Source organism: Rhinopithecus roxellana, chromosome 10 (assembly GCF_007565055.1).
Source record: "Rhinopithecus roxellana isolate Shanxi Qingling chromosome 10, ASM756505v1, whole genome shotgun sequence".
NCBI classification, from domain to species: Eukaryota; Metazoa; Chordata; class Mammalia; order Primates; family Cercopithecidae; genus Rhinopithecus; species Rhinopithecus roxellana.
This window is the reverse complement of record NC_044558.1, coordinates 17,120,375-17,134,687: the sequence shown is the minus strand read 5'-3', so window position 1 is coordinate 17,134,687 and position 14,313 is coordinate 17,120,375. Positions and strand designations below refer to the sequence as shown.

Below are 14,313 nucleotides of genomic sequence, written 5' to 3'. Positions count from 1 at the left end.
CACGAGGCAGATTACCGTCCCCTCAGCTGATGGGGAGCTCTGTTTATGTACACCCGACTATGTGTACCGGAGGAAAGGGAGACCTGGGGGTGACTGCATGCACTTGGGAGGAGCCTTTCTGCTTGGGATTGATTTTTAACTCTGCTAATTTTGAGCAACCTTTGGCATGTTGCTTAAATTCTTTGTTCCTCAGTTCCCTGTCTGTATAAAAGGATGATTACATCAGTACTTACTGCTATAAGGATCAAACCCCTTACTGTATTTACCTTACTATTACAAGGATTAAATCAGAGTTAAATAAATTGATACATGTAAAGCTTATTACATAGCAAGTACTGTTAATATCTACTGTTTTCCTCCATTCACTGTACCAGAAAATTTGAGGAGTTTCAGAATACATACATAAGTTGCATTCATTAATAATGTACTAGCGTGTTTTACAGATACATACCCAAGGAATCAACTAGAGAGATTCAGAGACTCACTGATCAAATCTCTTTTTATGTTTCATGTATTACTTTTTCATTATGTATTGTAATACTTTTAAGTTTTTTAAAAAAAATAAACTATAGGAACTTTATTATTTAAAAAACTTTAATGATATTCATAGTTGTATATAACAATGCCAGAAAGTTCATCAGCACGACAATTAATAAAAGCACATACCCATTGCAAAAACGAAAGATGAGTTTTCACGGCAGGAAATTAGTGCTGAATCAGTGACTCCTGAAGTCGTTACAGCAGCACTTGCAGGATGTTGCATTTTCCTTTGCTAGAGCACACTGCTTGGGCAGTTTAATATTGTTTTTTTCCCCCTTAGAATTTGATGTTGTCAAAGCTACCATAAACATTTTACTTAAGAGTTTTTAGGAGAAACCCTTCACAAAGTTAATAGTGCAGATCTTCTAGTAATTAAGATCATTTCAGATGTGCCTGAAATGAGTACCACATGTGGATGAGTTTGGTTTTTCCATTCCATTCTTTAAGTTCGGTAGAAATTTTAAGGAGAGGAATGCCAGTTACCTATTACCCAATTTTTTAATTAAATAATTTTAGCAATTGTGTAGAAAAATAATTTTTAAACGTTGTCCTAAAGAACTTTTCTGGAACTGGTGACTAATTTAAGACATTGGAAGATCATGATAAGCTGCATATCTTCCAGTCACATGATGGTAAATCTGTGAGGAAAAGCAGAGTTTAATTAACAATCATTCTATAATTATACACATCAGTTAATAGTTATACTATCAAATAATAATGAATAGTTTTAATGAACATTTCATTATAAAGCCTCACTAGTATGCGCTTCGGCAGAATCTCCACCCTACTCACTTGTGATGGAGGTTTGCTTGGAAGAAAAGGTAGAGGATTGGGTAGGATGAGGTCAATCAGATGAGTTTTTATCTCCACTTCTCAATTTGACTTTTCAATTCCTTTCTCAAAAACACGTGTCAATTTATTCCAAAGACAGAGATTATTACTCACCTGCCTCTCAATGTCCGAGAGCAGAGTACTGGCACCTATACGAAAGAGTTCTGGCTTCAGCCACTCATTTCCAAGCTCCTCCTTTACAAGAGAGAGCCAAGCAAGGGAATCCTTTGCACTGCGGATGCCTCCTGCTGGTTTAAAGCCTATCTAAATGGGAAGTCAGAGAATAGAACAATCTTTATTGTTACTGGATTTCTTTTAAAAATAATAATATGTTTATCACAGTGTTTATTCTCTGTCTCTCCCTCTTTTGTTGGAAAAAAAAAATCTTTTCACTTCATCCGGTGAAAGGGCTTAGATCAGTGACTCATGCCCATTCATACTACGGAACAACTTTCCCAAGATTTTTGGAAGAATGTCACTGCTTCTGAAGAGATACTACTGAGGGTTAGTAACCCTCATTAACATTTCACTTACTGGAAAGTCATAAACCTCAACCATCTAGACTATAGCTGTGAACCTGGAATAAACAAGGAAGGTGTCAATACATAGGAAGACAGATCACAAAAGCCCACTCATTCTACATTTCTACAAGTAAGCCTGTAGAGTCACTTCTCAGCCTTCATCTTGAGGTTCAAAAGACACACGCATTTAAAATCAAAGGACAGAATCAGCAAGGCTGCAAGGTTACCCTAACCAAACTGGCGGCAATACAGCAAGGAAAGTTGACAGTTGTTTTAATCAATTTAACTGCAGGGATTTTTGTTCTAAGTTGCAGGCACACACAATGCTAAAAAGCTGGCAGACCAGTCACATAAGGGTAGTAGGAAAACACCGTGGGGAGCTCCTCATACTCCAGTAGTCTTTAAGGGTTGACCATAACACAGCCCAATTCAGTCAATATCTAATATTCATAAATGATGTCCCTGGATCCACTAGGAAATGAAAGATATGTTCCATATATAATAAAACTCTGATAATCTGGATTTACATGTTTCGGGAACCTGGCTATCCAGTACAGTCGGGAATCTATAGATGTTAGTGGTCAGAACAACACTTCAGAGCCCGAGTACTAAATCTCTCACATTTTATCACTCAGGGCTATGACTGGTTGCCCCAGCAGATGACTGCTAACAGAATGCTAGAGAAGGGAGACATTAAATGAATATAGTCTATTATCTACCCAAGCAGGAAACCTTCCAGTTTAACCCAAACTCCACCATTCCCTGGCCACACCACCAATTCTACCTCCTTACTTTCCTTATCCCCCATATGCACACTTTCTGCTATACTCTCACTTATCAGTTCTCACAGGAAGTATCAGTAAAAGTCTTTTAACTGGTTTCCCTGCCTCAATTACACAACATCACACAACTAAGCAGTAGCAGTGCAGGGATTCCAAAGGTATCTGCTGTTACTCTGGAGCCCAAGCTATGACTCTGTAAGGTAGTAGGCGGGTTAAGTAGGATGAGGTTATTTGTTGAGAAGAAGCCAAAAAAATCAATTAATTGATATTAGCGTACATGTTAATCATAGGAGCATTTTTGTCAATTAGGCAGTGCTTCTTATAGATTTTCTATACAGTTCAGTTTGTGTCAGCAAGTCTGTTTCCAGAGAGGTTCTAACATAAGTTTATCCTTTTTTTTTTTTTTAAGAGAAAGAATATGGAAAACATAAATCTGCAATGAAATCAGTTATGAAATATTAAACCTCTGCTTCTCAGGAGTGACACTAATCATGGTCTGGAAGGTGGCCTATCTCATTTGAAAACACCCTTAAATCAATGACGTAGAAACTTTATAGTCTAAGGGCTGCGCAAGCAACTTGTCAACAACCCGAAAGGCTGCACCTGATTTGCAAACACATACACAGAATCTCTTTGTTTGAAATCAAATATGATTAAATGAATACAATTTGGCCTGTACCTGTCTTTGTGTTAATAAAACTAGGATGGACTTATTTATTACCAAGGGAAAGAATCAATACAATTAAAAAGAAAGGACTGAAAGACAACAAAGTGTCCCTCCCTCTGTACTCTGGCCTGGAACACTGAGCACTTAAAAATTTCATTAACATTCTTTGCTTGTTGTCTAAGAGCTCTCCTGAGAAGGGACGTACTCATTTATCCATTCCAGCATTTAACACAGGTTAACATCGCAAATGGTTAACTACCCAATAAATGTTTGTTGAGAACAAAACTGGATTGGGTCCCCAGTGGCAAGTTTGAACCCTGGCAATGGAACTTAACGCAAACAGCTGCCTGAGGACTACGCCAGACCCAAAACCATCAGGGATGGGGGCCCAGGCATCTATAAGTATGAAAAGTTTCATATGTGGTTTGATGTTCTTTGGCTAAGAATGAGAATCACAATCAAATGAGTGGTGGTAGTTTCAACTGAGGACCAAAGATAGATTTATCATTTTTACAGCTTATTTAAACAAAAAAATCTTTTAACTTATTTGGATAATTGCAGAAAGTCTACCAGGTAGAGGTTATTCAAGTTGGGTCAGCTTTCTCATGTAGATCACAATGATATTTATCCTATTCATAATTAAGATGTGAAGTTATTCTAAGTGAGAAAATTCTGGAAGGAGTTTATTTCCTCTCATAAACTAGTGTGTTAAAAAAAAAATCACCTATTCCAAAATAAACTGAAGCTACACTTACATATAAAGTCATCACATCCAATGGACAAAGGATTAAAGGTCTTTTTTGGGTTTCTATTCGGAAGAAATCAAGAGACTAGATTTAAAAGATGCCTCTCAGGAAGGGAAAGTGTCATTAAACACAGACACACACACACACACAACCTTTCTCTCCAATCATGTAAAAAAAATCCTTTGAGATAATTTGCAGCTAAACAAGTAACTTGAGATGAAAAGGAAAATCCAAACTCATTTTTAAAAAAGCACCTCATACGCATTTTTCCTTTTAACTTCATATGTTTCAAAAAATATGTATTATTTTTCGAAAAGCTGACAAAAGCTAGTATACATCCTCCTCAGCTTAACAGTCTTCCAAAGAGCACATCCAACTGCCATACAACGCAAAAATTGATATTTAATTCAAGAGCTATATAACGTCTAGCTACCTTTTCCCTGCTGTTTCACAGCATTTCATTATTTTGTTTAATAAGTTCATCTCCTCGAGAATTTTCTCTTCACCTCATATTATTAAAAGTAATAAGTTTTTCTGGACCGGGGGTTTCCCAACAGAAAAACCAATTTATGTGTGTCCTTCAATAATGACAGGAAAAGATTATTTCCCATTATATTGCATACTTTTCATATCACCACCACAGCTTATCATTCAATAAATGTTACTCTGAAATTCTTTCCATTCCTCAAGGAAGTTTAATTTCTGCATTAACCTGTTTTCACTGGCCAACGCCTTGTGAGAAAGCCTCTGTGTTGCAGCAGAATTAGTTCGTTAAAGAACCCATTTAGGAATCTCTTGTCAGTGACAAAATTGTCTTCGGTTAACAAAAGGACATAAAGTGAGTTTACATCTTGATCACACATACTCACTCCCACACTCACAACTCACTTTCTGTTAATCACAATTTTTCTCCATCAATGTGTTCTTTTATAATGAAAGGTAAATTAAACATTTATCTTAACAAAGGTAATTCATTCACAGTTTCTCCATATAAAGACAGTTATTGTGGCTGTAACTAGTATTATAAATAACATTATCTTTACTCTGAAGAAAGATTTGCTGGCAATAATATACCTTGTTTCCAGTTTTCCAGAAGAAATCTCTAATGGCCCGTAGCATTACTATAGCTACTGGGAAGGTGGCATTTACTGTTTCTTTTCCAGTAGAGGTCTTAATAAAATCTGATCCTAAAACAAAAAGAAGAAAAACTCCATGTTAACTAAAGATTTTTTTTTTTTTTTTACACTTTTGAGTCAGTGGGATAAATGAGTTGTGTAAATTTTTTCCTGAAGAAATCCAATGTCCTTTTTCATTAATTATTGGAAAAACTAGAACCAAAATCTCCCTTTAAAATAATTATGTCCATACTTTTTCCCCCTTACCATCACTATATTAGGCACGAAATATATTCTGTGACCTCTGATACTCTTGCCTCCGTATTTCCACAATGTCAATTAAAATCAAGTTGGTTCATTTAATACATAACTGAGATGAAGAAGAACAATTTTATGCCCTATGCTTACTATTATACATCATAACATTTTACTACAAAACTGGAGTGCCTACTCATTTTCTCCTAATTTGCTCATGCTTAATGAAAAGTACACAGTATACAGTTGTGACAGCTCAAGAAGAATCACCATTAGCTGATTTCTATTGCATTGTTCATTAATGAAAGAACTGTCTTCCGAGATTAGCATTTCCATGAAAGACACCATGCAAATATCTTAAACCTTGCAAATATCTTAAGCAACTTCCTTCCTTCAAATGTATCTTAAACCTATTAATATAGTTTAACAGAATAATACAAGGAGACAAAGAAATGATCACAGTAGTTAAGATTCATCAAGTGCCATGCATTATGAATCTAGGTGCTTTACAAATATTAATTCAGTCAATACCTATATGAGCTAAAAATAGAGATCATAGTAATACGATCTCTACTTTTAAAGAGGAAATTGAGTCTCAGAAAAGTTAAGTAACTTACCTGAGATCACACAGTAAATGGAAAGGTAGGATTTTAACCAAAGTAATCTAGCCGAAACAATCCATCACAGTGTCTCCAATAAACTTACCTAGGTTCACACAGTCAGACAGTCAAACAAAGAATACATCTTTCACGTGTTACAAAGCCCTGAAATAGTCAGTGTGGAAGATGTACCAGCAGCATGGGCATTACCAGCAGCATGGGCATTACCAGAGGCTGTTAAATATGCATACTCTCAGGCACTACACCAGATCAACTAAATCAGAATCTAATAACCAACATTCCTAAGTGATTTGTATGCAAATTCATGGCCCTAACCTATGGAATCCATGGCACCATACCTAAAACAAGTCTCTAAGATCCTCCCAAAGTCCATTAACAAAGTCAAAGATAAAAGTGGAAGTGGCCAAAAGGCCCAAAGAAATACACCTTTATTTATTAAGCACACTGTGTATAAGGCATATGGAAAAATATAAAAACAGAAAATTCAAGACCTTGCCCTCAAAACCAATGTAGACACGGGTGGAGATGAAACGTGAACCCCGTGTAATCACCAGATGAGCTAGAAGTCACGAGATCTGGTTTCTAGCTCTGGCTCTCATAGTTACCTTTGAAATTCCATCCCCTTACAAATTCCTCATTTGTACGATACGTCTAAGAAATTCCTACTTGCTTCATAGGATTACACAAAGCATCAAAAGGGACAATCTATGCGAAAGCACTCTGAAAACTTTCAATTATTATACAAACAGAAATGAAGCAAGGATTTAGGTAGGACTGCAATCTGTACAAATTCCATGGACACCGATGCATCAGAGCAGGTCACTGGAAGCCTTCATTTCTTTGGGTCTGTAGGCTGCCTGAAATTGGAGACATGACTACCATGCATGCATTTGCTCAACAAATATTTACTGAGTACTACCATGTGCCATACTCTGCTCTAAAGATGCTGGGAATAGACCAACCAATGAACAAAAAGTTCCTGCCTTTGTGAGCAGGTGTTCTAGAAGAGAAAGACAAGAAAGAAAATGTCAAGTGGAGATAAGTTCTATGGAGAAATGTAATACAATGTAACGAGACAGAGAGTGGTGGAGTTGGTGAGGGGCAGCTATATTTAAAGAGTTATCATAAAAGCATCTCTAACTAATGAAATCCAAATAGAGACTGAATGAAGGAAATGTGGGGATACAGCATTACACGCAGGAAAACAAAGTGTAAAGGCCTTGAGCTAGGCATATACTAAGTTCATGAATAAATGCATGGATGAACAGACTATAGAACTGATGCCTGATGCCTACAACATCAGAAATAAGACAATCAAAAAGAAGAGATTAAAGCCAACACATAGATGTAAGAAGGTGAGGGAAACATCCCCAAAGAATCCATAATGATATCAAGATGTGTTTTTCTAATATGTGGCATCTTTTGATTCACTAGAAGGCTTTTGGGTATAATAATGGATATCACCTAAATTATGTTAAGCATATTGGAAGAGAAGATTAAGACAGAAGACCAAGGCTACTGGCTGGTGGTGGTGGCTCACAACTGTAATCCCAGCACTTTGGGAGGCCGAGGCTGACGGATCACAAGGTCAGAAGTTCAAGACCAGCCTGGCCAACATTGTGAAACCTCGTCTCTACTAAAAACACACAAAAAATTAGCTGGGCATGGTGGCAGGTGCCTGTAGTCCCAGCTACTTGGGAGGCTGAGGCAGGAGAATTGCTTGAACCCAGGAGGTGGAGGTTGCAGTGAGCCGAGATTGCACTACTGCACTCCTGGGCAACAGAGTGAGACTCTGTCTAAAAAAATAATAATAATTAAAAAAAAAAAAAAAAAAACAAGGCTACCTTTGGACATCTAAAAACAAGGCATGATCTCTTAAAACTACACCATCTAAAGTTAATCAAAAGAGCCAAACTCCTTCAGAAGGGTGGAGTAGAGACTCTCTCCTAATATATTTAGGAGAGCAAAGCAGAAGATCTACTATGGCAGCAACAGTAACCCAGCAGTAGCTACAGTGGCCCATACATTATTTGCATGTCTAACGTTTAGGGGCAGGTGCTGCATCTTTCTTATATTATTCTGTATCCTCAGAACATGACACACAGGAGGAGCTCAATAATTTCTAGATGGATGGAGACAGCTACCAAGAAAAAGAAAACTACAGTATTTTCCACCTTTAACTGACTAATGAAGAAGGGAAAATAATTTTGTGTTTCATTCCAGTCCCAGTAACAAAACTGGACTGTTGGCTCAGAACAAAATAGTTTATTTTTAAATAATCTTTTAGTTTTAGAACAAATTTCAATATACAGAAAAATTACAGCAATAATACAGTTTCCAAATACCCGACACCCAGTTTTCCCTATTATTGCTATCTTACATAATTACGGTACATTTTGTAACAATTAAGGAACCAATGCTGATATATTATTAACCAAAGTCCACACTTCATTTAGATTTCTTTAGCATGACTCAATAACCAATCCCATCTAGCATACTACATTTGTCATGTCTCCACAGATTCCTCTTGGCTGTGATAGTTTCTTAGCTTCTTCTTATTTTATTTTGATGATCTTGACAGTTCTGAAAGTACTGGTCAGTATTTTATATTCCACAAAGTGTTTTGTAGAATGTCCCTCAAATGGGATTTGTTAAATGTTTTTCTCATCACTGGACTGAGGTTATGGGTTTGGGAAGACCACAGAGGGAAACTGCTATGTTCATCATATTATGTCAAGGGCACATACTGGCACCATGATTTACCACTGTTGGTGTTGACCATGAGCACTTGGCTGAGGTGGTTAGTGTTGGCCCGGTATCTCCACTGTAAAGCTTATATTTTTTTCCCATTTCAACTGTACTCTTTGAAAAGAAGTCATTATGGGTATCCCATACTTAAGGAGTGGGAAGTCATAATCCACCTCCTCGAGGGGGGCTTGGCTACATAAATTACTTGGAATTTTTTTTTTTCAGCAAAGGAGATATGGGGTTCTATTAAGGGCTTATGCACAGAAGAGAAAGTCCAGTGTTGGTGGGCTGGACAACATAACCACATGGCCCAGTGGCACTGGGCAGCGCAGGAAAACTGCAACTACTTACAAACAGCATGCAGTTTATATAGCATTTTCACTGAAGACCTTCCCCTAATGACCTCCACCTGGCAACCTTGACCATTTAACATAAAACTTAGGGCCTCAATCTCATGTACAGCCTGTGTTTCACTTCCATGGTTCAGGCCAGGGGCTCAGATGTTCTTCATAAACAAAGGAATAATTTCTGGGCTGGCCACTCCCAAACTCCCTCGCTTGGGACACACATTCAGTAAGGGTATGCATAAGTTATTGCTATCAGGTGCATTTACCTTTCACGGATACAATTTAAGCAATTATTATTAATCATATTTTTTCACTGGTGTTATCAACAGCTGATGCAAACTTTTGTTCTGACATAAAGATGGATAAAAATTTTATGCTTTATGCTGAGGTATGAGATTCCAGGGCAAGCTTTTTTTTTGATACTTTAAGTTCTAGGGTACATGTGCACAGTGTGCAGGTTTGTTACATAGGTATACATGTGCCATGTGGGTGTGCTACAACCATTAACTTGTCATTTACATTAGGTATTTCTCCTAATGTTATCCCTCCCCGCTCCCACATCCCCCACCCTATGAAAGGTCCTGGTGTGTGATGTTCCCCACCCTGTGTCCAAGTGTTCTCATTGTTCAATTCCCACCTATGAGTGAGAATATGTGGTGTTTGGCTTTCTGTCCTTCTGATAGTTTGCTCAGAATAATGGTTTCCAGCTTCATCCATGTCCCTACAAAGGACATGAACTCATCCTTTTTTATGGCTGCATACTATTCCATGCTGTACATGTGCCACATTTTCTTAATTCAGTCTATCATTGATGGACATTTGAGTTGGTTCCAAGTCTTTGCTATTGTGAATAGTGCCGCAATAAACATACGTGTGCATGTGTCTTCATAGCAGCACGATTTATAATCCTTTGGGTATATACCCAGTAATGGGATGGCTGGGTCAAATAGTATTTCTAGTTCTAAATCCTTGAGGAATCGCCACACTGTCTTCCACAATAGTTGAACTAGTTTACAGTCCCACCAACAGTGTAAAACTGTTCCTATTTCTCCACAGCCTCTCCAGCACCTGTTGTTTCCTGACTTTTTAATGATCACCATTCTAACTGGTATGTGATGGTATCTCCTTGAGGTTTCGGTTTGCATTTCTCTGATGACCAGTGAGGATGAGCATTTTTTCATAAGTCTGCTGGCTGCATAAATGTCTTCTTCTGAGAAGTGTCTGCCCACTTTTTGATGGGGTTAATTTTTTCTTGTAAATTTGTTTAAGTTCTTTGATGCCCTTTGTCAGATGAGTAGATTGCAAAAATTTTCTCCCATTCTGTAGGTTGCCTGTTCACTCTGATGGTAGTTTCTTTTGCTGTGCAGAAGCTCTTTAGTTTAATTAGATCCCACTTGTCAATTTTGGCTTTTGTTGCCATTGCTTTTGGTGCTTTAGTCACAAAGTCCTTGCCCATGCCTATGTCCTGAATGGAATTGCGTAGGTTTTCTTCAGGGTTTTTATGGTTTTAGGTCTAACATTTAAGTCCTTAATCCATCTTGAATTAATTTTTGTAAAAGGTGTAAGGAAGGGATCCAGTTTCAGCTTTCTACATATGGCTAGCCAGTTTTCCCATCAACATTTAATAAACTGGGAATCCTTTTTCCATTGCTTGTTTTTGTCAGGTTTGTCAAAGATCAGATAGTTGTAGATGTGTGGTATTTCTGAGGGCTCTGTTCTGTTCCATTGGTGTATATCTCTGTTTTGGTACCAGTACCATGCTGTTTTGGTTACTGTAGCCTTGTAGTATTGTTTGAAGTCAGGTAGCATGATGCCTCCAGCTTTGTTCTTTGGCTTAGGATTGCTTGGCAATGTGGGCTCTTTTTTGGTTCCATGTGAACTTTAAAGTAGTTTTTTCCAACTCCGTGAAGAAAGTCATTGGTAGCTTGATGGGGATGGCATTGGATCTATAGATTACCTTGGGCAGTATGGCCATTTTCACAATATTGATTCTTCCCATCCATAAGCATGGAAGGTTCTTCCATTTGTTTGTGTCCTCTTTTATTTCGCTGAGCAGTGGTTTGTAGTTCTCCTTGAAGAGGTCCTATATATCCCTTGTTAAGTCGGATTCCTAGGTATTTTATTCTCTGAAACAACTGTGAACTGGGAGTTCACTCATGATTTGGATCTCTGTTTGTTATTGGTGTATAAGAATGCTTGTGATTTTTGCACATTGATTTTGTATCCTGAGACTTTGCTGAAGTTGCTTATCAGCTTAAGGACATTTGGGGCTGAGACGATGGGGTTTTCTAAATACACAATCATGTCATCTGCAAACAGGGACAATCTGACTTCCTCTTTTCCTAATTGAACATCCTTTCTTTCTTTCTCCTGCCTGACTGCCCTGGCCAGAACTTCCAATACTATGTTGAATAGGAGCGGTGAAAGAGGTCATCCCTGTCTTGTGCCAATTTTCAAAGGGAATGCTTCCAGTTTTTTGCCCAATCAGTATGGTATTGGTTGTGAGTTTGTCATAAATAGCTCTTGTTGAGATACATCCCATTAATACCTAGTTTACTGACAGTTTTTAACATGAAAGGCTGTTGAATTTTATCAAAGGGCTTTTCTGCATCTATTGAGATAATCATGTGGTTTTTGTCTTTGGTTCTGTTTATATGGATTATGTTTATTGATTTGCATATGTTGAACCAGACTTGCATCCCAAGGATGAAGCCCACTTGATCATGGTGGATAAGCTTTTGATGTGCTGATGGATTCGGTTTGCCAGTATTTTATTGAGATTTTTGCATCAATGTTCATCAGGGACATTGGTCTAAAATTCTCTTTTGTTGTTGTATCTCTGCCAGGCTTTGGTATCAGGAGATACTGGCCTCATAAAATGAGTTAGGGAGGATTCCCTCTTTGTCTATTGATTGGAACAGTTTCAAAAGGAACGGTGCCAAGTCCTCTTTGTACCTCTGGTAGAATTCAGCTGTGAATCCATCTGGTCCTGGACTTTTTTTGGTTGGTAGAATATTAATTATTGCCTCAATTTCACAGCCTGTTATTGGTCTATTCAGGGATTCAACGTCCTCCGGGCTTAGTCTTGGGAAGGTGTATGTGTCCAGGAATTTACCCATTTCTTCTAGATTTTCTAGTTTATTTGCATAGAGTTGTTTACAGTATTCTCTGATGGTAGTTTGTATTTGTGTGGGATCGGTGGTGATATCCCCTTTATCATTTTTTATTGTGTCCATTTGATTCTTCTCTCTTTTCTTCATTATTAGTCTTGCTAGCAGTCTATCAATTTTGTTGATCTTTTCAAAAAACCAGATCCTGGATTTAATGATTTTTTGAAGGGGTTTTATGTGTCTCTATCTTCTTCAGTTCTGCTCTGATCTTAGTTATTTCTTGCCTTCTACTAGCTTTTGAATGTGTGTGCTCTTGCTTCTCTAGTTCTTTTAATTTTAATGTCGATTTTAGTTCTTTCCTGCTTTCTCTTGTGGGCATTTAGTGCCATAAATTTCCCTCTACACATTGCTTTAAATGTGCCCCAGAGATTCTGGTACGTTGTGTCTTTGTTCTCATTGGTTTCAAAGAGCATGTTTATTTCTGCCTTCATTTCGTTATGTAGCCAGTAGTCATTCAGGAGCAGGTTGTTCAGTTTCCATGTAGTTGTGCGCTTATGAGTGAGTTTCTTAATGCTGAGTTCTAATTTGATTGCACTGTGGTCTGGCAGAGAGTTTGTTATAGTTTCTGTTCTTTTACATTTCCTGAGGAGTGCTTTACTTCCAACTATGTGGTCAATTTTGTAATAAATGTGATGTGGTGCTGAGAAAAATGTATATTCTGTTGATTTTGGGGTGGAGAGTTCTATAGATGTCTATTAGGTCTGCTTGCTGCAGAGCTGAGTTCAATTCCTGGATATCCTTGTTAACTTTCTGTCTCATTGATCTGTCTAATGTTGACAGTGGGGTGTTAAAGACTCCCATTATTACTGTGTGGGAGTCTAAGTCTCTTTGTAGGTCTCTAAGGACTTGCTTTATGAATCTGGGTGCTCCTGTATTGGGTGCATATATATTTAGGATAGTTAGCTCTTCTTGTTGAACTGATCCCTTTATCATTATGTAGTGGCCTTCTTTGTCTCTTTTGATCTTTGTTTGTTTAAAGTCTGTTTTATCAGAGACTAGGATTGCAAGCCCTGTTTTTTTTTTTTTTTTTTTTTTTTACCATTTGCTTGGTGGATCTTCCTCTATCCCTTTATTTTGAGCCTATGTTTGTCTCTGCACATGAGATGGGTCTCCTGAATCCAACAGCACACTGATGGATCTTGATTCTTTATCCAATTTGCCAGTCTGTGTCTTTTAATTGGGGTATTTAGCCCATTTACATTTAAGGTTAATATTGTTATGTGTGAATTTGATACTGTCATTATGATGTCAGTTGGTTATTTTGCTCATTAGTTGGTACAGTTTCTTCCTAGCATTGATGGTCTTTATAATTTGGCATGTTTTTGCAGTGGCTCATACCAGTTGTTCCTTTCCATGTTTAGGGCTTCTTTCAGAAACTCTTGTAAGGCAGGCCTGGTGATGACAAAATCTCTCAGCATTTGCTTGTCTGTAAAGGATTTTATTTCTCCTTCACTTATGAACCTTAGTTTGGCTGGATATGAAATTCTGGGTTGAAAATTCTTTTCTTTAAGAATGTTGAATATTGGCCCCCACTCTCTTCTGGCTTGTAGAATTTCTACCAAGACATCCACTGTTAGTCTGATGGGCTTCCCTTTGTGGGTAACCTGACCTTTCTCTCTGGCTGCCCTTAACATTTTTTTCTTCATTTCAACTTTGGTGAATCTGACAATTATGTGTCTTGGAGTTGCTCTTCTTGAGCAACTTTGTGGCATTCTCTGTATTTCCTGAATTTGAATGTTGGCCTGTCTTGCTAGGTTGGAGAAGTTCAACTAGATAATATCCTGAAGAGTGTTTTCCAACTTGGTTCCATTCTCCCCATCACTTTCAGGTACACCAATCAGACGTAGATTTGGTCTTTTCACGTAGTCCCATATTTCTTGGAGACTTTGTTTCTTTTTACTCTTCCTTCTCTAAACTTCTCTTCTCGCTTCATTTCATTCCTTTGATCTTCAATCACTGATACCCTTTCTT

At 37.7% G+C, this 14,313-nt stretch overlaps 1 protein-coding gene across 2 annotated transcripts in view; it reads right to left on the bottom strand.

Annotated features, from left to right (window-relative positions):
• Positions 1-576: 576 nt before the first annotated feature.
• DERA (deoxyribose-phosphate aldolase) overlaps positions 577-14,313 on the bottom strand; it is a 128,343-nt gene continuing 114,606 nt past the window's right edge. Inside the window, exons 7-9 of one of the 2 annotated variants that reach the window (XM_030939547.1) lie at positions 5,162-5,274; positions 1,486-1,635; positions 577-1,178 (exon numbers count right to left, since the gene is read on the bottom strand). In XM_030939547.1, coding sequence (XP_030795407.1) covers positions 1,122-1,178; positions 1,486-1,635; positions 5,162-5,274 — 320 coding nt within the window. In that variant the 3' untranslated portion in view covers positions 577-1,121. The other variant, XM_030939546.1, reaches the window with a different exon arrangement.